Source organism: Peromyscus californicus, unplaced genomic scaffold (assembly GCF_007827085.1).
Source record: "Peromyscus californicus insignis strain IS unplaced genomic scaffold, ASM782708v3 Scaffold_8__1_contigs__length_139910024, whole genome shotgun sequence".
Taxonomy (NCBI): Eukaryota; Metazoa; Chordata; class Mammalia; order Rodentia; family Cricetidae; genus Peromyscus; species Peromyscus californicus.
Window position 1 is genome coordinate 30,745,282 of NW_026294606.1, and position 26,632 is coordinate 30,771,913.

The 26,632-nt window shown below is 43.5% G+C and overlaps 2 protein-coding genes across 4 annotated transcripts in view; one reads left to right on the top strand and one right to left on the bottom strand.

Annotated features, from left to right (window-relative positions):
- The window catches only part of LOC128104632 (serpin B6), a 94,513-nt gene that overhangs the window by 32,834 nt on the left and 35,047 nt on the right, over positions 1–26,632 (top strand). The window lies entirely within an intron of this gene.
- On the bottom strand, positions 27–20,970 carry Nqo2 (N-ribosyldihydronicotinamide:quinone reductase 2). Its single transcript, XM_052729567.1, has 7 exons — positions 20,838–20,970; positions 15,972–16,058; positions 13,169–13,333; positions 9,178–9,308; positions 7,604–7,717; positions 6,584–6,685; positions 27–3,317 (listed from the first exon to the last, which is right to left on the bottom strand). Exons 2-7 carry the CDS (start codon positions 15,976–15,978, stop codon positions 3,141–3,143), a joined length of 696 nt encoding a protein of 231 aa, XP_052585527.1. The 5' UTR covers positions 15,979–16,058; positions 20,838–20,970; the 3' UTR covers positions 27–3,140.

Here is a 26,632-nt window from a genome sequence, read left to right on the forward strand (position 1 = left end):
GGGGAAAAAAAACACACTCACAGCTATTCTGATTGTTTCTCTTCTCTCATGTTGAATCTGAACCCCTTTGATCTTCACAGTTATACATACCCAACAGAATCTTTCAGGCAATATAGGAGTTACATTTGAAGGTCACATTCCATTTCTTAAGTAAATGATAAAAAACAGTCATCCTGACAACTCACAAGCAATAAATCTAAATAACTTGTCAAAGAGCAAAGAAGGAACATTATTTCTCAGTCAACTCCCTGATTGGTGAGCTGTAATACGCAGCTGCAAAGAAAGAACCATTGTTATCCATCTAGAGAGGTGTAGTGCATAACTGTTCTGCCTATAACCTTGAAGCACTGCCCCTAGAGATGCAGCAGGTAACTGCTCTATCTGCCTGTGACCTTGAAGTACATGTCCTTGGGGCATGGTCTTTTGGGGACCCTTAAGACCTGAGATGCACATATGTTCTCTCTTCTCTACCTTGTGGTTTTGGATATGGGACTGACTCAGATGACTGGAACAGCGTTCCAGAATCCAAGACTATTCTGTTCTGTACAGTGAGTTTTTCCCTTAATAAATTCCTTTGCCCTTTAAACAGACTCTGTGGATTTCTTGCTATAGAGAGGTATAGTCTTATAAAGGATTTTAAAGGAGTTATAAAACTAAACTACTGAGGAGTCTAAGAAAAATAAGGAAATTGTGTACTACATCCTATACTTCTGAGTGTAATAAACATTTTAAACTAATATTTTGTGATTAACAGTTGTAAAATGCAGGGCTTTCTCAAACTCTGAGTGTTTACATTGAGAGAAATGTGTCATAAATGCTCTGGTTCGGATTTAGGATTACCTTAAATCTTTTAATATAAGCTTACTCTGCACTCTCCAAGGCATAGTGACACAAAAAGCGTTTTAAATCTTAAAATATATTTTTCTGTCCTGTGTCAAACTTTAGACCCATAAAAAGGAAACTTGCAGCTCTTCCTTGGGGCTATGAGGTCAGATTATTGTCTGTAGCCCTGGCCAGTTGGAAAATCTCCTGCGGTATATCTGAACAAAAGCTGTTTTTGTTTCTAGACCTCAGTGAATTGCTCCCTGTCACCTGTGCAATTTCAAGACCCAACATAAAAACAGTTAGTTGGCTGAAGTTTGAGTCTTCAGGTTACATTACCCATATTATAAAACTGAGGTTAGGAACTCAGTTAACAGAACAGAGTTAATCACTGTCCTAGGTTATCAGCCAGACCTAGCAAGAGACTGGCACAGCAATTACATTGCTCTGCACCTTTAACCTTGGTTCAGCAAATCAGACAGCTGGCTATTATGTCCTTGTAAACTGGACTGCTTTTCCTGGGAATAGTTTATCTTAAAAGCCATTAGCAAGGCTCCTGGTCTAATCCAAAGCTACTTTAAAGCTTTATATCAGCTAATAGTGTACAGCTATCTTGGCAGCTGAGGAAATTCAGCTATTTTTCTATGTCAACCTGAGCTGTAATCTAAAACAGCTTTTAGGGAAAATTTATAATCCTTTACTTGTGTAGAATTTCTTTGTATTCATTAAAACTCTGTATAAGCTAACATTATTGATATCAAATGCACAATATAGCTTAAGGAGGTGTCACCTTTTAGATAACCCACAGATAAAAATGCCCAGAAAATCGGAATGTATTAATGAGATAAACACACTACAATGCAGGTAGTGGGGGACTCCCCACATACATATATACATTATATCAGATACCAGAGAAAAGTATGTAGCAGCAACAGTGTGAAGGCACAGCATAAAAGACATTCTGTGAGTTGGCTGTTTGAAACCTGGGGCCTATGCAGGATTGCTTGGCTCGGCCTGGGAGGAGAGGACTGGACCTACCTGGACTGAGTCTACCAGGTTGAACTCAGTCTGTGGGGAAGGCTTTGCCCTGGAGGAGATGGGAATGGGGGGGAGCTGGGGTAAGGTGAGGGGGACGGGAGGGGGGAGAACAAGGGAATCCGTGGCTGATATGTAGAACTGAATTGTATTGCAAAATAAAAAACTAAATAAATAAAATAAAAAAAAATAAAAAATAAAAGACATTCTGGAGTCTGTATTCTTGTAAGCCTTGGTTGAATGAGATATACCCATCAGAGAGTTTTTGTTCTGGTGGACTGACACCTTAACTTCAATTGCCAACTGCTGTTGCTCTGACACAGCCAATGGCTACCACCAGACAAGGCCCTATGCTCCTAAGGGAATGGTGTGGCCATTTCCTTTTGTTTGTAGAGCAGTAATTCCCACTGCCCTGATGATGAAGGATTTAAGTAAGGTGACATAGCTGATTAGATGTGAGTAAGGTCTCAGCTCTGGAACTGCTAGTGTTTCTGCTTGGGAGGCAGAATTAATAATGTCCTTAGATATGTGAGGCCAAGCTGAGGTTATCAACTCCCAAGGTGTAGTGACTTCTGAAACCTGGGATTGCAGCAAGGTTCCCTCTATTCAGAATTCTTGTCCTCTCATTCAGTACTGGAAATGGGGAGCTGTGGGACCAGGGCAAAAGAATTCCTACTTCCTAGTACTCTGGGGTCCAGCAATTCACAAGGGTCCTGGGTGCTAGCAACAGCCTTGTCTTCAGTAGAGATATCTCCATATATCTGTGCCTATTTTTTCAGAGTCATTATTCAGTGTTGTTCATGTAACACTGTGAACAGTGGTAGAATACTATCAAAGGCTTTGATGTACTAAATGATTAAAAAATGTTAGACTGCTATTCAATTAAAACATCATAATAACCCCCAAATCAAAAGAAAAAGACAGAAGTAAATTCAAATTCCGTACTAAAACATTAGTTACAATGGGTTAAAAAAAAATGAAACAACAAACAAATCCACCTCCATGTTCAGAAAAACTATACTATAAAGGTTGAGAGTAGCAAGAGAAATTTTAGAGAGAAAGAAATTTTAGAAAGAAATGAAAAATGAGTAAATAACAACCAGGCAGAACTAATATAGCACACCAAGCTGATTATTGAAATATCTGATCTAGGTGCATGAAACTGAAGACACTCATTGGTGGGCACTGTTAACTACATCTCTGGGTACAGCACCACCTTCTCTTTGCACATACTTTAGGTCTCTTGGTGTGCTGCTTGTTAGATGTGCTCAGAGCACAAAATGTTACTCTCGGAAGTACCAAGAGGGTGTGCAGTGGATAGGCTCTTCCTTCCAGATGCTCTTCAGCCGCTGGGCCCATGATGCCACCATCACTTTTATTTCTTCTTCTGATGAGGTGTCAATACCAAAACTGATCTGTGGGGCAAGGGTCTTAAATCCACAGAAGTGTAATATGCCATGCTGAAGTCAGAAAAGAAAGAACTGGTCATAACCACACTCTGTGTATACACAGTTAAATTAGTAAAAAGGGGGAAATGACATGAAGAATCCTTCAAAAAATTATGAAACAAATGCTACAAATTTACAACCCATTTCTGGATAGCTGCAGGATAGAGTGCTTCATAAGCAGAAGAACTTGGCTAATGAGTCCATCACTAAACATTACAGTTTTGATGGATTTGGCAAATTCTGCTACATTGAATGCTATGTACAGAGAAGTTATTTTAGCTATGATGTACTGCTATAGAAAGTTGTTGACCATTCTTGTTAATCAAAACAAATTTTAAACAGTATTTCTTGTATACCATTTATGTACAACAATAATAAACTAGTAAACATTTTTTATGTAAGGATCTATCTAGGCCATTAGGAAATAAATTACAAATAATTCTTTCTGGAGGTGTAGATTAAGTGGACTTTAAATTTATTATATTGTTTACCTTTCTTCTACTATATGTTGTTATAAACTAGGTAAAGTACATGTTTCTAAAACAAGATTTAAGCTTAGTCAGTGACATGTATGAGACTGGGTAGCCTTCAGAGAAGGAAGCTCACAGGGTAATTGCCCTTCATGGAGCAGCACTAACCCACTAATTGTAATCATCTTTCAAAAGGAGCCTAATTTCTCCCTAGAAACAGCACACTTGGTCTTCTGCACTATGCTCTTCAAAACTTACACCCTCATCCAAGAATTCCCTGTCAGGTGGAGTTAGAGAACAAAAAGCCTACATACATGTTGTTATATTACTTTCTGCTAGACGACATGATTTTATTTATTGGAAATCAGCTCTTAAAAATCCACTATTGGGGGCTGGAGAAATAGTTCAGCAGTTAAGAGCACTTGATGCTCTTGCTAGTAGTCAGAGTTTGGTTACCAGCACCCACAGGGCAATTCACAACTGTCTGTAACTCCAGTCCCAGAGACTCAAATACTCTCTTCTGCCCTCTGTGGGCACTGCACACATGTGATATATAGCATGCATGCAAGCAAAACACTCAAACACATAAAAACAAATCTTTTTCAAAAAATAATTTATGGGGCTGGTAAGATGTCTCAGTGGCTAAGGGCATAGGCTGCCAAGCCTGATGATCTAAGTTTGATTCTCAGGACCCCCATGGAGATAACCAACTCCTGAAAGTCATTCTCTAATCTCCATGTGGATGCTGTGGCATGGAGCCCCTGCTCTCCTCTGCCTCAATAAATAATGTAATTTTTAAAAATTAAATAAAAAATTTAAAACATTAATTAACATCATTAGGAGAACTCAGCAAATGGACTGGGTGAAAGAGAGAGAGGGGGAAACCAGTAGCCTTCATAAATACAAAAGGAACTTTTAGATTATTAAATTTAAAATGGTAACAGTGGGCTAGGGAGACGGCTCAGATGGTTTCATGCTTGCTGTGCAAGGATAAGGCCCTGAGTTCTGAACTCTAATCATAAAAAAGCTGGGTCTGTAACCCCAGTATATGTGGGAGGAGGGGCAAAGATAGGCAGATCCCAGGGCTCCCTGGCCATCCAGTCCAGCCAAATTAGCAAGTACCAGGATCAGTGGGAGATGTGATCTCAAAAAATGCGGTGGAAAGTGATCAAGGAGGAGCCTTGACATTGACCTGTAGCATTCACACATGCATGCATGGGCAAGTGCATACACTCACACACACACACACACACACACACACACACACACACACACACACACACACACACATCCATAACACACAGGAGAGCAAACAACAAAGGCAAGGAGTGAACTTAATTATATACTATCTATATAAAAGAAACTCTTACTGTTTTTGAAAAGATATAATAGAATAATTTCACTAACAGAGAGAGAGAAAGAGAGGGAGAGAGAGCTAACAAATCAGTTAAAAATGCCAACACCTTGCTGGGCAGTGGTGGCACACGCCTTTAATCCCGGCACTTGGGAGGCAGAGGCAGGCAGATCTCTGTGAGTTTGAGGCCCCGCTGGTCTACAGAGAGAGTTCCAGGATAGGCTCCAAAGCTACACAGAGAAACCCTATCTTGAAAAAAACCAAAATAAATAAATAAATAATGCCAACATCTCAATAGAAATGGGGTGTAAGAAATGTGAACCTAAAAAGAAAAGGGACAATTACTAATTTTTATTTATTATTTTGAGGCAGGGACTCCTATATTTCAGGTGGGCCTCAAACTTGTGTAGCTAAGGATGACTTTGAACTTCTGATCCTCCTGTCTCCACCTCCCAAGTGGTGATTATGGGTATGTACTCTCACAACTAGCTTATAGGGAGCTGGAGCTCAAACTCAAGGCTTTGTGTATGCACTTGCTATACCACAGACTCATACTTGCATCTTCTGTCCATAATGTCTACATTCACAAAAGCAATCACTCCAGCTATTAAGTACAAGCCTTCCTCGCACCTAGACAGGCATCCCCATCCATTTCGCTTCCCAGGTCTCCTAAGAGTCTTTGCTCTGAAGTCTGCCTCATGTTCTCTTTCCCTCACTTTCCCATGTTCCATACACATGGACATCCTAGCCTGCTGGGACTCCCTCTGCCATCGCCTTTCCCCTCAGTAGATGGTTATTCTTTAGCCATTCATCTTCCAGGGTGTTCAGAGGCCCAGGTGAAGCCATCTAGATCACAGGGTCTGTAGTACCTCTCACCAAGGCTAAGGTGGTGCTAGCTTCATAGAGCACTGAAAGTCTGGGGAAGGCTCTCCAGGCCTTGGTGTTGCTCATCACTGGTACCCACACAGCTGGTGCCACCTCAAGGCTATCACAATCCCCAGAAAGCATACAGTAGGCTAACCAGGTTTGGCTTAACTTTGGGTCAAGCGTTATTAAAAGTTGTATGTCAGCCGGGCGGTGGTGGCGCACGCCTTTAATCCCAGCACTCGGGAGGCAGAGCCAGGCGGATCTCTGTGAGTTCGAGGCCAGCCTGGACTACCAAGTGAGTCCCAGGAAAGGCGCAAAGCTACACAGAGAAACCCTGTCTCGAAAAACCAAAAAAAAAAAAGTTGTATGTCTTTCCTTTTAGCCAGGCTTTAAACTTCTACCAATTAAAAAAATAAGATAAGGATAAAATATCATTTTCTCTATCTAGTTGGGAGTCAAAATGGTCTCTATCTAGTTGCGAGTCAAATGGAGTGTCAAGCTTACAAGGCGTGTGTGTATAAGGTGCAGTAGGGAGGGGGGTTGTCCAGTGCACCAGCAAAGCAGAGAAGGCTCACAGCCCCGTTTACCTGGAGTGGCCATAGGAAGTACCGGAAATCTCCACTGACTCCAGCTTTTGTGTACATCTCAGCCGTACCTCCCGTGGTTAAGGAAAGGAGGGCTAATTTACCCTGCAGGCAAGGGAGAAAGTAAATGCATCATGGGGCTGCCAGAAGAGGAAACAGTGCTCCTGGGATGTCGTACAGATAAGAAGGTCGGAAGGGAGTCTGAAGTCAGGTTCCTTCCAGGGTAGACAAATGTAATCTCCCCATGTCCCACAGTCCCATCTAAAGGTGGCAGCTAATACCCTAACAGGGATGGGGACAGAGCAGGCAGCAAAGGGACAAGTGAATATCAAACTTCTGGAGAGAACTAGGTTTCAGAGACCCCGTGAGAACTGAGCTACTGACCACAGGGCTGATGGGAGGTGAGTGAAGCTCACACAGGATGATTATGCAGTGAAGGTCAGTATCTTGGTTACTTGACTCATTTTCCTCATATACCTTTAATTCTTGAAGCTTTTAGAATGCAAAGCCATTTGCTTAGTAGAAAGTCCTCTCAGTAAGACATTTACAGATACAATGCATGGTACCTACCAGGTTTTCCACACCCTCTCCTAAAATATAGGAGGTATATGATTATCCCCCCACCCAGGGTGGGCATATGGAGCCCAAAAGTGTAAAATAGTGTAAAACCAGCCAGACTGTCACAGAGTCAGTACCCTGAGGTTGGGGCTGAAAATGGTACTGTCCATGTCATTACCCATTTCACTCTTGCCCAGTACTTAGCCCCATAGTTCCTTTTCCTTGTGTGTAGATTAGTGTAGATGCATATCCCCCATAATCAAAAAGCTCTGTGAATTTAAAAAAAGGATGCACTTATCATCCATGAAGTGTGCTGTGCATACATTAAGTGCTTAATGAATATTTACTTACCTAACACAAAGATGCAAACTAGACATGTAAGTTGATAGATTCCCTTCCCACCCCCTTTCTCCCCTTCCTCCCACTGGAAGGATCTGTAGCAATCCTTATCCCCAGAGAACATACCTTGAGAAAACCAGAGTCATAAAAGCCTGAGATGTCGAAGGCAAACCCTTGGCACAGCACCCTATCCATCCAGCCTTTTAGGATTGCTGGAACGCTGAACCAGTATAGTGGGAACTGGGGATAGACAAGTAGAAACAAATTATGCTCTGTCTCAGGATTCATACTTTAGTCCTACTGACCTCTCCTTTCAGGGCACCCAGCAGGCAAAAGTAGCCTATAGGATCTGCTCAGTGGGCACAACATGGGCACAGTGGGGCTAAAGGTAGAGCTGACTATGGTCCAGTTGCTATTCCGGTGATGGTCTCCCAATGACAGTTCCTTATGCTAGCCACAAAGCAGACAGTGAGGATGTGTGCTGCATAGTTTTATGTTAACTTGACACAAACTAAAGTCATCCGAGAGGAGGGAGCCCAATTAAGAAAATGCCTCCATAAGATCACACTGCAGGCAAGCCTGTAGAGCATTTTCTTAATTAGTGATTGATGGGGGAGGGCTCAGTCCATTGTGGGTAGTGCCACCCCTGGGCTGGTGGTCCTGGGTTCTGTAAGGAAGCCGGCTGAGCAAGCCAGGAAGCAACACTCCATGGCCTGTGCATCATGTCCTGTCTCCAGATTCTCACCCTATTTGAGTTTCTGTCCTGGCTTCCTTCCATGGTGGCCTATGAATGTGGAAGTGTAAGTCAAATAAACCCTTTCCTCCCCAACTTGGCTTTTGGTCATGGTGTTTTATCACAGCAATAGTAACCCAAACTAAAACAGAGACTTTCGGTCAGTGAAGTCCTCGCGTGATGGAAATCTGGGGAGAGCAGAGCACTCCAGAAGTGCTGCCGTGACTGTTCTTGCTCAGAGGACTCAGGTGAGCAGAGACTTATATACTCAGCCGCAGTTCCTGTTTAGTCTGACTTGGATTTTCATCACACTTACCTGACTGTCCATACTTCAGGCCCACGTTAACTGCACCCTGTCCATTGCTGGCAGGAGTGGTCCGACTGAGTTAGTACTTCTGGAAGTCAGTCTATGGGGCTAGCTCCTTCTGTAGTGGCTTCTTCTTGGGATATATACACCAATCTGGGGTGTGTGTGTGTGTGTGTGTGTGTGTGTGTGTGTGTGTGTGTGTGTGCGCGCGTGCACGCATGCATGCATTAATGTATATGTAGTAGCTAGTGAGAGGTTGTCCTGTCAATGGTCAGAGCATTTAATGCAGGAGTTGGCCTAAACTGCCTTGATAAACAGTTGTGCAGAGAAAGCTGGTTCCCAGCTAGCTGGCATGTCTGGGACAGGGGCTTTGGGAGGATAAAAGCAGAAAGACTGGCATGATTCAGATGCTTCTGGGACTACTAGGCCAGTGGTTACATTCTTGATTCATACTGACTTAGGGAGTCAGAGGTTTGTGTAATATTGACTATAAGGATCTCTTTATCAAAGTAGGAAAGTATTCTAACTAGGGTTATAACTAGGAAAGGTATTTCAAGTAACCATGTATAAGTGCTAAAAAAAAATCACGAGTTCCAAATGTAATGTTCAAGTGTTTGTTCATAGGATGAACCTACTCATTAATCTGAGCAAAAAACAAACCTGAAATATCACTAGATCAGCTTCTTGCACCTTTCTCTGCTCCTCAAGTATGTCACTGGTCAAAGCTGTTTTCTTGTAGGCTTCATAGGTCTCTATCCCATATCTGAAGACTTCAGGATTAGAGAGGGCACCTAGGAAGGAAGAATTCAATTTCTCAGTCCCCAGCTTATCCCAGTTCCCAGTTCCCTTGTTACAGTTCCTTCCAAAAAAACCTGTGGTCTGGACTCATGAAAGTCTTGGGGATTTGCTGTGACCTGGCCAGAAGCTCAGCCTTGAGACCAGGCTAAGGATAGAGAAGGCTGGGAGAACCACACTGACAGAGTGCTTCCTATCTGTCAGGAGCTGTGCTCTGCACTGGTCACTTTTCATATCTTCTTAACAACAATCACTATAATTCCTGGTTTAGTAGAGAGGAAACCAAGACTTGTGAGAAGCTAGGTACTTAGTGAGTGCCATGTGAGTCCCAAGTAGCAGAAGTGGCCCTACAGGTAGGGTAGCCTGAGACTCAGTTGTGACCTCCACTGCATAGCATCAAGTCTAGAGTTTGCAAACTTAAGACCTCTGAGAAGAATCTCAATGGAAAGTGGGTTAGTCCTTCAATATTTTCATAACTGAAAAAAGTTGAGCATTTCTTTGCATTCTATTTTTCTGTGCTTTACAGGCACCCTTAGACCATAAGTACTATAGGGAAGAGGCTAGGATGTACTGGAGAGGTTATCAGATGGGGTGTGCCCAACACTTTCCATGCAGGGCAAATCCACCTAGGTCATTTGTATTTACAGTATTCCTTCAGTAAGTATCCAAGGGAACTGGTTCTGACACTTCCTGCACATCATAAAATTGGTGGTAGATATAAAATGGTATAGTATTTGCTTGCACTTTTAATCTTATCACCTATATTTTGGCATGAATATGTATTAGTTTATTAGCTTAAAATTATGACTTCCTATCTTACTTTCTATTTTCTTAGTCCCTGTGCTGCTGTTTATTAAGAGAAAATAGTATTGGCTTTGCACATGCTTATCAAGCATCCGACTGTTGTGCTATATCCCCAGCCTGAACTAGTGTATTAAATAAAGGGAGGAGGGGAGGTGGAGAGATGACTCAGTGGTTGAAAGCACTTGGTGCTCTTGAAGAGGATCAGGATTTGGTTTTCAGCATCCACATAAGACAGGTCATAATCTTCTGTAACTCCTATTCCAGGAATTCTCATACCCTCTTCCAGCCTCCTCAGGCACTTGCATGCATGTAGTGTACATATAGGCAAGCAAGCAAACACACATACACATAAATATAAAAAGAAAGATCGTGATGAATATTACAGACTGTATCTGGAGGAGTACTCTACACAACAATAGACAATGAGCACCTTCAAATTAGAGGTATTAAATACTGGAAAAAATGAGGTAAAATTATTTGCTGATAGTTGTTCACAAGTCTGGTGAGCCCCATAGAATCAATTAAAGCATTACTAACAGTAAGAAAGAGATGTGTAGTGGTGGTATATGCCCTTGATCCCAACACTTGGGAGACAGAGGCAGGTGGATCTCTGAGTTCAAGGAAAGCCTGGTTTACAGATCAAGTTCCAGTACAGCCAAGGCTTGTTACACAGTGAAACCCAGTCTCAAAACAAACAAACAAAAAACAAAAACAAAAAAAGAAAGTTAGGGTTGACTGAGTATACACTTATCAAAATCCATGTTAAAACATCTCAATAAGCCTGAGGAAGAAAGGGGGAGGGAAATGAGGGAGGAAATGTAGAGCAAATGAAAGGTCACATCATTCTCTTGGAGAGCAAGAGACAGTATCTCAGAAGGGGAATTCTTGCTAAGTTCACCTATATACTTAATGGAACTGCAGCAAAAATATCACCAAGTTTCTTTTTTTGATCTGGAATGCTGACTTAAAAGACTTTAACAATTACAAAAACTAGGAAGTGACATTGACCTAGATTGATAAGAATATTAAATTATAGATATAGATGTATAGATACATATACATATATATAATTCTGTGTGCTGACTCTCAGGAAACACTTCCCAGAAGATTTCACCTCAATGATGCTGGTTTCTTTTTAATTACTGCTAATTTCTCAGCTCTAGCTGACTAGCATCAATTGTCCCAGTGTGGTGGTTTGAAAGAATTGGTCACCATAGGCTCATATATTTGAATGCTTAGTCATCAGTTGGTAGACTGAGAAAGATTAAGAGATGTAACCTTGTTGGAGGAAGTGTGTCACTGGGAGTGGACTTTGAGGTTTCAATATCCCACAACAGATCCAGTGTCTTGCTTGCTGCCTGCAGACCAGGATATAACTCTGAGCTACTTCTCCAGTACCATGCCTGCCCCGATGCATGCCACCATGTTCCCTGCCATGATGATGGCAGACTAACCCTCTGAAACTGTAAGCAAGGCCTCAATTAAATGCTTTCTTTTATAAGAGTTGCCTTTGTGTCTCTTCACAGCAATAGAGCAGTGACTAAGACACCCAGTAAAGTAAAGGTTTCATTTTAATGGTACTGGTCTCTTGTTAATCATGGCTGAGTCTTCAGCCCCAGCTGACCAAAACTACAGAATCTTAATTCAAAATAGTAAATATGCAATGGCCACAGTCTTTTAGCAGCTCTCAAATTTCCCTGTAGAACTTCACAACCCATGTCTCCATTGTCTGCATTTCTCTTAACAGTCTTTTTTCCCAAGCTCCTACAGAACAGCTCACCAAGCTTCAACTACTCAATGGCTTTTCTCACCCAAAGTTCAAAGTCCTTTCACAGTCTTCCCCCAAACAACATGGTTAGGTCTGTCACAGAAGTACCCCACTCCTGGTACTAAATTCTGCCTTAGTTAGGATAACTACTGCTATGATGAAACACCATGACCAAAGCAACTTGGGGAGGAAAGGGTTTATTTGGGTTATACTTCCACATCACTCTTCAGCATTGGAGGAAATCAGGACAGGAACTCAAACAGGGCAGGAACCTGGATCCAGGAGCTGATGCAGAGGCCATGGAGGGGTGCTGATCACTGGCTTCCTCCTTACGGCTTGCTCAGCTTGCTTTCTTAGAGAACCCAGGATCACCAGCACATGGGTGGCCCAACCCACACAGGCCAGGCCCTCCCCCTCAATCACTAATTAAGACAATGCCCTGCAGGCTTGCCTACTGCCTGATCTTACTGAAAATGTTCAAATCCTAGGAAGCTATTTCCCCAGAATTCGTTTGATTGTGCTCAGGTTCCCAGGTACTTAGAAGCCATTGCAGCAATGATCCAAGTGGATCCAGCCACTGTCCTAGAACTGCAAGCCCAGATAAATCTCTCCTCAAGTTGGTTAAGTGTTCTGTGAGAGGTGAAGAAGCTGACTAACGCAACCCTCATACTTGCTTGCATAGCACAGATATCTCTGAAAATACAGAAAATGGGGCTGGAGAGGTAGCACATACTGCTTCTGTAGAGGACCCAGATTCAAATCTTAGCACCAATGTCCAGAGGCTCACAACTGCCTGTAACTCTAGCTCCAGGGTATCCAATGCTCACTTCTGGCCTCTGCAGACAACCACATGCATCTGCACCTACCCTCACATAGACATACACATAATTAAATAGAATAATCTTTCTTTTAAAAGAAACCTCGCTATGTTAGGAGCAGAGGAATTGGGTTGCTGGGGAACAGGAATGACAGAGACTGGTAACATGGACTCTTGACTTGAGACTTGAGGTCATGGAACAACAGTTAGATATTGTTGACATTTTAAAAAATTACAAAATATGGGGGCTGGAGAGATGGCTCAGCGGTTAAGAGCACTGACTGCTCTTCTAGAAGTCCTGAGTTAAATTCCCAGCATCCACATGGCAGCTCACAACTGTCTGTAACTCCAATATCTGACACACTCACACAGACATACATGCAGGCAAAATACCAATGCATATAAAATAAAAAAATATAAAACACAGAAAATTTTAAGACACATGATTTAAGCCTAGACTTACTCACCAGTGATATCATTTCTTGTGGCCCTCGGCTCAAAGTTCATGGCGTACAAGTCAGACACAGTGACTGTGCATCCCTGCTTGCTCAGTTCTTCAACAGCCACTTCCTTCAGAGACCCATTTAAGGACTTGGGTTCTTGGTGTGCATAGATGATGAGCACTTTCTTACCTGTACCAGGGGAAGAGATGTTTCCTTTGAAGAGCACATCTTTTTGTCAAAACTCAGTGAAGACTAGGGTGAAAGTGATGGATAGGTATATCACTGCATTGAAACAAAGGAACCAGCAACCATTTAAATGGGTGATAAGATAATATTTTAGTACTATTGTAGTGTACTGTAACTTGGGCTTACTAATGCAAATGGAGTAGCTCCTATTTTTTAAATACTTGGGACCAGAAGTGATTTGGAATTTGGCTTTTTCAGATTTTGCAAAATTTGTATAGACTTTATAAGTCAAACACCCCAAACTTTAAAATTCAAAATTGTAAATGCTGATGAACCCAATCTTTTTGACTCTGGAGATATGGTAATCATGTGCTCAAAATTGTATCTTTGGATTGGGATAGTCAACCTTTACTCACAAATACAATGAACTAAACCATGTCTCCTTAGAAAACATACAACTAAAAGTCTTTGAAAAGCCTGCTCAGTTTGGATAGCCTTTATGACAAGTTTTAGCCTTTCTCTATAACAGAAAACAAAACAAAACAAAAAATAAAAGGAATTAACCTCCTGTGACTGGTGTATTCTGCTTCCACCTCCCCCAGGTCCATGGACACCTGACATTTAAATAAAGTAGGATGAAACAGACCCTGGTGTCTTGAGGGAGACAGAGCCTGTGGAACCTCTTTTGGTGGTAACATTGAGACAAGAAGATTCTAAGAGCAGGCCATGAAGGCACTGTTTCTGTCATAAATAAGCATAAGGAACTGAATTTGGATCCTAGCACCCACCCAAGGGTGTCAGCACATGTCTGTAACACTAGTACTTAGTAGGGGGTGGGTAGAGATAAGAGAATACTGGGAGCTCAGAGGCTAGCCAGTCTAGGTCAATCAGGGTGCTGCAGATTCCATTACAGACCCTGTATTTAAAAAATAAGGTTGAGGGGCCTGAAGGGATGGCTCAGAGGAGCTCTTCCAGAGGACCTGGGTTCAGTTCTCAACACCTACATTGGCAGTTCACAATCATCTGTAACTGTAGTTGCAGAAGATCCAATGCCCTCTTCTGACCTCTGTGGATGCAAGACATGCATGTGGTACACAGACATACATGCAAACACTCATATACATAAAAGAATTTTAAAAATCAGGTGGAGAATGAGTGAGGAAGATATCCAGTGTCAATCTTTGGCCTTCTCATTCGCACACACATGGAAGTGCACCTGCATATGCATGTGTGCTTGTACACACACACACACACACACACACACACACACACACGAGCATGCATAGTAAAACTCTTGTGTGTGTACGGGTGCATGTCAGTGTAAGTACACCTACGTTATAGAGGCCAGAGGTCTGTGTCAGGTGTCTTCTTCAGTGGCTTTTTCTACCTTATTTTTTGAGATAGTCTCTCATTGAACTGATTTGGCTAGAGTGGCTGGACAGAGAGCTCCAGGAATGCCTCTGTCTGCATGCTGGGTTACAGATGAGTGCTCCTGTACCTAGGTTTTGTGTGTGTGTTAGGAATCTGAACTCAGGTCTCATGTGTGTTTGGCAAGCACTTTACTGGCAATCTCTCTGGCACTAAGATATTAAACTCTTGGTTTGAACTTTCTAGTCTAGGACCCTGAATAGAAAACACATGTTAGTTTGAAGCAAACAGTTTCAGGGCATTCATCTGAGTGTAAAGGTTGAATTCCATGTGTTGGGTTACTTATTAGGTTTTATTTCACTTTCTAATGCTACAGTGCTATAAAGGAACTGTACTTTAAAGGCTTGCCAAGAGGATGGATATAAATGAAATACCTACATCACTGTTTCTCAATTAGGGGCAGCATTACCAGTCACGGGCACTGCTGTCAAAGGTGGGGATGTTTCTAATTGTCATAACTGGTGGGGGAAGGGGTGCTTCTGGCATCTAAGGGGCACAGCCCAGAGACAGTGCTAAATACACTATAAGATGGCACCTGTAAAACTGATCCTGTCTCAAATATCAGTAGTACCAAGGGTGAAAAATCCAAAGCCAGGTAAAGGGACAGAATAGAGCTCAGTAGAGAGTACTTTTCTGGCATGTACAAACAAATATTGTAAAAGCAAAGGAAAAACCCAAATCTATACCATAACATGTACAATAAGGTAAATCTACATGTTTAAAGTGAAAGAATTACAATGTTATATATTACTGAGTAAAAAATAATGAGTTGTAAAATTACATATGTGTCTCTGATGTGTTCATGTATATCATAAACACACACAGAAGCACTGGAGGTGGGCTCAGTGATAGAACATGTGCTTCTGGTGCATGTGGTGCTGAGTTTGGTCCCCAGTACTGCAGAAGGAGGGGAACGGTAAAGATGGAATCAAACCTTGGTCTAAAATAGAAGCCCATTTCCTCAGTTCCCCTTTTTGGGGAACTTTTTGTCCCAAGGATGGTTTCTGGACAATGACAGGATAGCCGTGCATCCCACTCTTTCTGGAGGAGGTTGAAATGGAAAAAGTAAAAATACAAAAGAAAATAATTACATGCAGTGATCCATGTCATAAACCAAGAAGGTTCATATATGCATCTAGGTTGCTTAGGATTTTTAATAACAAATGATAGAATTTCTGGCTAAATGTCTTACATCCCCATAACAGGTCATTACCTGCCATGCTGGAGGGGATGGATTTTCTGATTTGGAAGAGTAGCCCAAAGTTTCAGAACTGTCTCTCTTCTTGGTGACTGCAACACTCTGGAAGAGGAGGAACGGAAGATAGGGCTGAGGTCAGGATACCAAGTGTAGGCCTCACAGTGGCTGCTTCACAAACACATCTGAACACAGGCTTCTCAGAGGGCGAGGCAGCCTCTGGAGAAGTGGGCTCCTGGTATAAACCACACACAATGCCAAACCAGCACTTTTCTGTATTTTCTGGAAGGACTTGAACTTTCCATGCAGGCAGCTATAGAAGAACTCCTGGGAAATGAACCACAGATAAAAATTTGAGTGGTGGCTCCTCAGCCAGCCTTCCTGCATCCCAAGATTTCCCTTTTAGCTAGTGGGGCTGATAAGATGAAGGGTACTGGGGAAGTCAAGGGGGTGGTGTCACTGTGCATTACTGGGCCTTTTTCTCAACTATCAATAAGGCCAGTTGGGTGCTTCAGTCTTCCATCTAGAGTTACAGGGTGGCCCAGAAAAGTAAGAAAGATGGCACATATAGATGGTGGCTATAATGTAATAGGATTCTAGGGGGACCTTGGGTGGAGATCAGTGGTAGGACATGTGCTTAGCATGTGCAAGGCCTGGAGTTTAATCTCCAGCACCCTCCTCTTCAGCAAAAGATTTTGGATAAAATGTTCTCCCTAATGGGCTGTAGAGACAAGGAGGCTTGTGTCGTCACTCTCTTGGCTGGCCATCTCCAAAACAACTTTCTGGAGGGAGGCTGTCTTGGTTTGATGGTTTGCATTTGGTGATGCTGTTTGGAGAGGTTGGGGGTGCAGCCCTGCTGGAGGAGTAAACACTGGGGCAGGCTTTGGGTTAGATCACTGCCCCACTCCTGGTTCACACACTTTGCGTCCTGCTTGTGACTGTAGATGTGAACTCTCAGGCCCCTGCTGCTGTCATCACGCCTGCTGCTTTCTGCCATGTTCCCTTGTCATCCTAGACTCTTAATCCCCTGAAGCCATGGGCCTCTGTTCTTCGAGTCACCTTGATCGTGGTGTTTTGTCACAGTGACAGAAAAGTAACTAATATACAATATTTCCTGATATTGACAGGAAAAAACAAAACACTCAGATAAAAGGGAAAAACCAAACAGTCCAACTCAGAAATGGGTAAAGACTTGACCAGACTTTACCCCAAAGTTATATAAATGAGCTTTAAGCATGTGGAAGGGCATATTAGTCATTAGGGAAATATTATGGCTAAAATCAAATAGCAAGACTTGGTGGCAGGTAAAGAGACTGTTTCAGTGTTGGTAAGGTGTAAAATGGTGCAGCTTCTATGGAAGGCAACTGAGAGGCTCCTTAAAAATTAAACAGGAAATCACTATGTTCTTCTCTAGTTTCACTTCTGATTATCTGCTCAAAAGAATCAAAAGTAGGATCTGAGCAGGGCTTGGGGTATGGTAGAATATGCCAGTAATCCTGGATCAGGAGTTCAAGATCATCCTCGACCAGTGGAAATTGCTGGTGATGATGGCAGCAGTGATACCCTGAAGAAATACTTTACTGGGATGAAAGGTGTTTGCCACATCCAATAGAAAACCAATCAGTGTTACCATGCTCTTATTACATGCTACAGGACTGGTGGGAGGATGGATTTATTTATTCAAGGACAGCCTTGAGGAAAATGGAGGTGATTTCTCTGTCTTAAACCTTCGTTTGGTGATAGTGGTCGCATGCTGGGTGCTAAGGGCTTTTGGAAGGTACCAAGGGTTATGCTGGGTCAGTGGGTGGAAAGCTCCATGCTGGATGACATCTTCCCCAGGGTACAGTCTGACCTTTTCCAAGTCAGAATTGACCTTGACCTCCTGGGAAGTCAGTGCCAAGTATTTTCTTTTCTGATGAGTACTATTAGCAAGTTAAATTCTTGTGAGCTGAGGGTGCTAAGGGTGCCCCTCTTTATAATGCCTTGTGGAAAGGATGGTCCATAAGACTAGCAGAGGGGTTAAAGAAGGAGGTCAAAGTTCCTCCCAGGGTTCACACTGCATGTTTACAGAGCAGATCAAAAGCTTCATCTCTGGCAGAGCACTAATCAGGTGACTTTCTCATACCTCAGAGTCACTAAACATGACATGGACACCACAAGTCCACATTTCCTCTGTCTGTTCCGTTACAGAAAGTGTGTCAGAACAGAGACAGAATAAATGGTGGTATGGAGCCAGCCATGCACAAACCTGGAGCAAGAGAGAAGTCCAGGCAGGCAGGCAGGCCGGCAATCAAGTAAGGACCCAGTAAGAACTGACCTGGAGAGTTCCAGAAACAGCAAGAAAGGTTATTTAGTTGGGCTGTGGTTTGAAGTGAGTGGTCGGGGATGCAGCCAGGGAGCTGGATGGGGAATAACCAAGTAAATAGGGCAGGGTAAAGATTTTATCCTAACATTAACCAAGACCTTAGGCAGAGAGCCCCATGTCCTGATCCACGTTTTCAGAGGTTCTCAAAGCCACTGCAGATGAACAAAATACATCCTGAGATTGCCCAAGTGAGGGACCAGAGCCGCCTTAGTTGAGACTTGGACTGCAGCACCCCAGACACACTATTCTCTCTCTGCAGATCCCCTTGCTTCACCATCCCTAGCTGTACCGTCAGCCCAGTTTCCACATTTACAGTAAATGGAGGGCGGGTGTGTGCATCAGAGTTGAATTTCCTCTTACTCAATTCTCCTACTCTCCTAGAGTAAGAAATGGGAAGAAACATAGAGAAAGTCTCCGGACACAGGCTCTTCACCCTCAGGCACAGAGATGAATTAATAGCTCTCCTTTGGTGGAAACTGCAAGTTACCCAGGTGTTTTGTTTTGTTTCTGCTGTTGTTGTTTTTGGTGGGAGGCTGTGGTTGTTAACCAACAAGTCACATGAAATGAGCTCTGATATTTAGAGGTAAATATAATTTTCTTAACACCCAGCAGCTATTTTGATTTTTCATTGTATCATTTACTGTGCCTCTTTCTTCTACACAGGCAGGCTCTATGTTGGTCATTTTAACAGCTAACATGTCATCCTGTAGCGACATCATTGCCTGCCTGCTTTCTGTGATCACTTAGGTAACACCCCCCCCCCCCCCCGCATCCCCCCATCTGTATTTCACTCTGCCACGCCCACGACGGTGTCGCCCGCGTGACAAATGCCTTGGATGAGGTGGATACGTGGGAAAGGGGGGCTCGCGGCCCTCGGGTCTATGCCCCCGGCGACCCCTTATCAATCTGCCCGAACCATGGTGCCAGGCTACACGGAACCACGCAAAATCTGCTTGCAGAGGCTGGCTGGCACTCTGCTTTTTTCTCTTTGCAGCTGTGACTATTGCTGTTTCCTTGTGTAATTGATTTCAGGGAGTTAGCTCTCAATGTTCCTGATGTGCCCCATAAAGAGAATAATGATTCCTCAAAAGTGGCCTCAATACCCCCACCTATAATTCAAGCTTTTAGGCAAACAGTTAAAAAGGGTCCTAGAAGTTTGGGGGAATTTATGAATGATTTAGAGCAAAAAGAACTTATGACTCAGAGGGATGAAGATTCTAGCGAGGAGAGAATGAAAGTAAAAGTCCAGGAACTCATAAGCAATCCACACGCGCAGCCAACAACAGCTACAGGGAAGCAGTTACAGGAACTAGCCAGTCCTACAAGAATTATCAAGGGACAAATAGAGTTTCTCATCAAGGGTCGGTGGTGGCAACCCCCTAACTTTAATCCTAGATATAATAATTATTTGGAGCCATTGCCCTTTACGGGAGCTTATGATAAACATGGGAACCGATGGGTGAATCATAATAGTATGAAAACAGAATGGCATAAGTTACAGTTCATGGAAAGAATAGCTAGGTCCCAACCCCCTTGGTGCCTTCTCACCTGCAGGCAAAGGTTAAATATTTTCACACAAATGAAACCATGGTTAGAACGATGGTGGGAAGGGTTTAATTTTGATACAAAACAAAGGTCTAATAATTATGTAGAAGGAAAACTTCAGCTAGGGCCGTAATGTTCTCTGTCTGGATGAGGGACCACAAAAGAGGAACTAACACCTGTACTCATGAGTTCTGTTAATCATTCTGAGAAAATTGTGTGACCACATTGTTAATTCTATGTCTATCGCCCCACTGGCCGATTGCCATGTTTCCTCAAAAGATTGTATAAAAAACACTGCTTGATCTGAGTAAAATTGCAGCAGTTTCACAGCATACTCTCGTGTCTGTGTCTGTCTGTCATTCGTCGAATCTCACTTATCCTGAGTACCTTCAACCTGTTCTCCCTCGGTCTGGTGTTCCTACTGAGACCCAGTCCGCGGCATCACTCTACTAGAGGTTTCTATGATTTCACACAAGTTCATTTTTCTATATCTCTCTGACTGAGATTTCCAGAGATGAGAGGTTGCTGAAACCAATAATTTCACATTAATAGTTACAGAAGCTGATATTTCTTTTGAGCCAGTCCTTGAAGGCAGAGTGTACCGAAGCTGCTTGAAGGCACCAGGGTAAGGGAAGGCACCGGTGTAGAAACTCGGCTCTGGGCTCCTCTTTGACTTTTACCCTTTGGTAATAAATATGCAGAGACCCGTAACTGCTCTCTAACAAGTGGGCTGACAAAAAGCAACCGTTTGTATTAAGCAGGACCTGGGCCTAATGTGGTAACGTGGGCTGAAATTTTAAGAAAGGCTCAAGGTGCGAGGAACCTCCGGGACACCGGTCCACGGTCTAATTCGCCAGCTAATTCGCCAGCTAAAACCCAGAAGGGGCCTCTTCCGTCCGGCATTCCCCCAATCCCCAAGGTCGCTTGCAGGAAGGACGTGCACGCCCCAGGGGAAGCAGTGAACTGACTCTCACCTCGGCCTTCAGCAGGGAGCACTGCACACTGTGACACCGCCAGATTCCTGGGCTTGAATGCCTAAAGCTTGCCTGCAGACACCACGGCTGCGCACTGGGACCCAGGGATGCTTCCCCCGTTGGGCTCCGCCCCTCGCCCCGCCCTCACACTGTCCTCTGGCGGCCTGTGAGCAATAGCCCACCCACAACTGGGGCCTGTCAGTGCGGGATCGCCGGACTTCAGTCTTCCCTCCCCAAGTCTCCCTGTCCTGTTACCGCCCCCGCGCTGGCTGGGCTCCAGTGGTCGTGGGCAGGACGGGTTTGGCTCCTTGCTGAGGGAGACTGGCAAGAAGCCTGTACCGGGAGAAGGGTAGAGGCGCCCTCCTGCCTTGTACTTTATCACACACAGCCACTGCACGTATCCGGGTAAACAGAACAAAACGCCCACAGCGTAGTACTAGGCAATCAAAAAAGGAATGGGCCTTGAATACACCCAGCTCCAGTCCGCAAGGAATTTCCCAGAGTAAGAGCGGCCAGTCCCCCAAAGTTATTTACTTCATGATTCCTGAAAGAGCAAATTACAAGAATGGAGAATCAGAATAGTGGTTGCCAAGATTTAGGAGGGGAAATGGCTGCGACTATAAAAACAATCTTTGTGGGGCTGGAGAGATGGCTCAGAGGTTAAGAGCACCGACTGTTCTTCCAGAGGTCTTGAGTTCAATTCCCAGCACCCACATGGTGGTTCACAACCATCTGTAATGAGATCTGGCGCCCTCTTCTGTGAATATAATAAATAAATAAATCTTTAAAAAAAAAAAAAAAAAAAAAAAAAAAAAAAAAAAAAAAAAAAAAAAAACAATCTTTGTGTTGAGGGGCGCATTCTTTGCTGTCCTATCCATGACACTCCATGGTAAGACCCTTGCCAGATGTCATCACTGAGGGAAACTGTGAAGAGGATCTATAGGTCCAAAATAGTTAATTAAAACTAAATGCTACAAGGCCAAGGACCTCCCTTAGAAGGTGGAAAGTCTTGGAACCAGTGCTGTAGCTGGCGAAGCTGGAGAAGGGAGCTGTTGGTTAGTGTAGGTGAACGGTCTGTTTCCAGGCTGCTGTGGTTTGTGCTGCTGCCAGCCCATCTGTGATTTCGACCTCCCCAAGGCCCCTTCCCAAGCCCTTTGCTTTAATTCCTAGTGTCCTGCAATGGCCCTTTTCAAATAGATCAGAAACTGCATATGATGGTGCTAGTCTGTTATCCCAGGTATACTAGGAAGCTGAAACAGGAGAGTTACAAGTTCACGACCAGCCTGTACTAAGGAGACCTTGTCTCCAAAAAAAAAAAAAAAAAAAAAGCAAATAAACAACAACAACAAAATAACAACACAGACAAAAGTTTCCATCTGTTTTGGGTTTGGGTTTTTTGTTTGTTTGTTTGGTGTGTGTGTGTGTGTGTGTGTGTGTGTGTGTGTGTGTGTGTGTGTGTTGGCTTTCTGGTTCCTACTCATAGTGACATCTTTCCAGTTCGAGGAGTGGTGGTGTGATCTCTCTGCTACCATTTTCCTTGTATCCAGTGGGCACTTTTAATTCACTCCCCAGCACGGTCAGGGCTGCCTGTGAACCCCGACCCGGAGATAGTCTTCATTTGTAACAGAGCTGCAGGTATCCGGTGCCTCAGAACCTGTGGGCTCATGCATGACCCGAGTACAGCAGCATCAGTGACAAGAACTCTGGGCTGGGCAAGCTGCTCTCCAGTGGGGACTAGAAGCTGAATGGTATTCTCTGGTGTTTATAATCGTGTGAGCTGAGTTGAACAGTAGGACAGTTCACCTGGAGCATCTTAAATGGAGTAACAGCTTTCCACCGATCTGCTATTGGGTTAGTTACAGCAAATAAGACTGACATTGCATGCTGAGCTCCAGGTGCAAGCCATGCTCTCAAAATGAGGTCAGATAGCACTGGTAACAAACATTGTGTCAAGGGATTTCCAGTTTATCACTTGTGTCACTTTAATGTTGAAGAAACGTACAAGAACAATTAGGTATAGCAGGCAAGGAGGCAGGAAAGCCTTCAGAACCTTTCCTCAACGCCACCTCCACATATTTTATTTCAGAATAACTGAACACTGTGAAGCTACTTTAAAGATGGCCACACTAGTCAGGCTGCCTCTGACAGAGTTGTTGTTTGGGTTTATTCATCCCAATACCTGGCTCAGGTTTGTTTTTATTAATAAGACCTCCTAACAATTCATGCTACATCTGGTGCCCAACGTTCGTGGTACGAATTCTCGAGAAAAGCTACTTGCCTATGGCCTTGCGGGCCCCAGCTCAGACCCGAGCTACACGTTGCCGGTTGTGGTGATGCATGCTGGTAGGATTTGCTGAAGGAGGCAGAGGCAGGAGGATCCGGAGTTTGAGGCCGGCCTAGGAGGCTTGCTAAGGAGATTCATGCTACACAGGTCCTTTACAAGAGCAAGTGCTTTAACCCCTGAGCTGTCTCTCCAGCTCCTGTTTTGGACTCTTGATGATGTCTGACCTTTGTTAATCTCTCCCCAGTTAGTGGACCTCCAAGTTTGTATTCCTCTTGGTTTGGAGGCTCTTTTGAGCTGTTTAGGTTCTGTTGAACCATATGGGATGGTATTTGTTACTTTTCTAGCTGTTACAATCATATACATGACAAGAAGAAATATAATGGATTGGGGCTCACAGTTTAAGAAGGGATATGAAGTAACTAGTCACATTGTATCCACAGTTATGAGGCAGATAGATGACAGGAAATGGGGCTAGGATATACACTCTCAAGGCCAACCCCTACTGACCAACTTCCTTCAGCAAGGTTTCCTTCCTAAAGTTTTCACACGCCTTCAACACCAAGTGATAAACATTTGAGCCTATGGGAAAATTTTCACATTCAAACCTCAACAGGGCTTTTATGATGTTAGAGTTCTGTTATTTGGGCTATTGCCATATGACAAGAAAGGCTGAAGTGAGTTGTAATCTTCTGGGGCTCTTCTGGGCCATTTGAGTTTTATTGAATCCAAACACAGAGAACACAGAGAAACAAAGATGTTGAGGACATACCTATTATAATTTTATAACCATAAAAAAGCATAGCAATTATCTAATAGGAATTTTTAGTCTTAGTTTCCAGGGTTAACATTTTAATGTGGCAGACATTTGCCACTTTCCACATTAATGTTTAGCAGCACCAGACACAAATCATTCCATCAGGAAGGAAGCTGGTAATTAACATTTCAATTAGTTAACATGTTAGTTAGTTCTGGTTAAAGTGAAATCCTCAAATAACCAGTTTTTCTTTGGATCCAAATTCAACGGTTAACTGTCAGTTTCCTGCATTCTGAAAGGAGAAGTATTGGCTCCAGACCTCCAAGACCAAGTTCCCAGAACAAGGAGATTTATTTGCCCCAGAGGGTCAGAGGGCAGGGATAAGGGACAAAGACAGGACTAGAGAGAAGGAGAAGGGAACAAGGGAAAGGGGGCAGTGGTATTTGTCCCTGAGGACAAAAGACTGCCTCTGGGTAGAGAGGAGAAAGATGTGGCATGTCGGAAAATGACAGTTTGTAAAGGTACAAGGGGAAACCCTGTGTTAGGATGGGTATTTAATTTTAACTAAGCGTGTTACTTAGGTGAGCCAAAGGGGCCTATTGATTGCTGGACTTCAGTACTAATAGCTGGACCTTGGTAGTCAGCCTCAGGAGGAGGAAGTGGCCAAATAAGGGAACAGATCTTGGGGGCTAGTACAGGAAAGTAATCCAACAGTTTTTAGCAAGGCTGAGGGAATTGGGGAGAAGGGCAAGGCCTGCCAGAGCCACATGCTCAGAGTGGGGCTAGGATCCCTTCAAGAACTGTTAACAACTAACAGTTAACTGGGATTTTGTTGTTGTTGTTTGGTTTTTTTAGGAATATTTTTTATTCTTTTGTATGTGAGTGCAGATGCATGTTCATATACAGCCAGAGGTCAACATTAAGTGTCTTCTTCAATATGCCCCACCTTATATTTTGAGATAGGTTTCTCAATGAACAATGAACTTGGAATGCATTGACCTCAGGTAGGCTGGGGCTATTCTGTCCCACCCCTCTCTGGTCCTGGAATTGCAAGTGAGTGCCACTACAATGCCAGCATCACTCTTAGGTCCTCATGCTTACACAGTAACCCAGCCAGGTCTACATAGTAAGACTGTCTCTAAAATACCTAAATAATAATTGAATTGCACCCCCAAACTCTGACCTTATATCAGTACCTAAGATGTATATAAGGGGTCAGTGGATAATATGATTAGTATTTAAATATTTATTTTTATTTTATATGTATAAGTGCTTATCCTGCATGTATGTAGGTACACCACATGTGTGCTTGGTACATGCAGAGGCCAGAAGATCCCCTGGAACTAGAGCTGCAGATGGTTGTAAATCATCATGTGGTTGTCGAGAATTGAACCTGGGTCCTCTGGAAAAGCTGCCAGTGCTCTTACCTGCTGAGCCATGTCTCCAGTCCAGGATGGTTAATCTTGATTGTCAGTTTGCTTGGATCTGAAATCAACTGAAAGACACCTCTGAACAGATCTGTGAGAACATTTCCAGGAAGAATTAACTGAGGGGAGAAGACTCTTCTCCACACCGGGTGGTACTTTCCACCCAGCACTTCCCACAGCAGCCCAGAAGTAAAGAGGTCCAAGGAAAAGACAGTGGCGCTTGCTTGAGTGTGCTCATCTCTTTTCTGTTGCTGCTGCCAGCACCTTCCCTGACGTCCAGAGATTCTTCAGGGATTTCAGAGGCTTTCAGGGTCAGATTGGGTCTGTCGAGCTGCTAGCCTCGAGGACTGAGCAGCGACTAGGTTCTCAGTGTTTTCACTGTGTAGACAATAAGCTTTGGATTACTTCGGCTCTATTGTGTAAACTCATTAAATAAACCCCATTATAACTGTAGGTTCTGTTCCTTTGGAAAACCCTGCCACATGAACTGGACCTCTTTGTTCCTCTTTCTAGTAGCCACATAGCGTTGATCTCCTTTCCCTGCTTTGCACCGTTGCCCATCTCCTTCATTGGCCTGTTGAGGACAGATGCTTTAGCCTAGCTTGTTAGGGAATCTGGGCTTAGATTTTGACCCTAAGAACTCCAGTGACAAACTGAGCATGTGACTAACTGACTAAGGTTGTGTCTGTTATCTGTGTCCCCCACCCCCCACTCCACCCTACACACACACTGAGCCAGACTTCCTGATCCAAGAGACCTGAAGGTAGCTATCATTTTGCTTTTTCACCCTCTCTCTCAGTTTTGTTTGTAAAGTTTCCCTTTAAAGTCAGATTAAGGCCTGCCTCAGGAGTCAGTGTGGTAAAACCAAGACTTACCCCTTGCAACCAATGGGCCTCTCCCCCTTGCCAGGCACACTCTGTCCCTTACACTGTCCTGGGAACTTCATAGCAAGAGAACTCAGGGAAGAATTAAAACTATGCCCCTCTTCCGAAGAAGATACCCTTTCCTTCACTAGGTGGCACCATTTGTTACATGTCCTCTTGCCTATGTCTGAACTGCCCCAAGCAACCCAAACTAGGGTGATTTAGCTATGATTCTTTGACCTTCAGTAAGTAATTCCAAGGGCTCACTTTTGATTTGACCTGCAGAATATTTATATCCCCTAACTGCTTGCTACATGCATATCTGATCTTCAGTGTAAGCCTGGGCTGATGAGGCTGAACTTCTCAGTTACAGCCTGGCTGTGGTGGTATTGTGTTCCCCAAAATATTGTGCACCCTAATAAACTTATCTGGGGTCAGAGAACAGAGCAGCCACTAGATACAGAGGC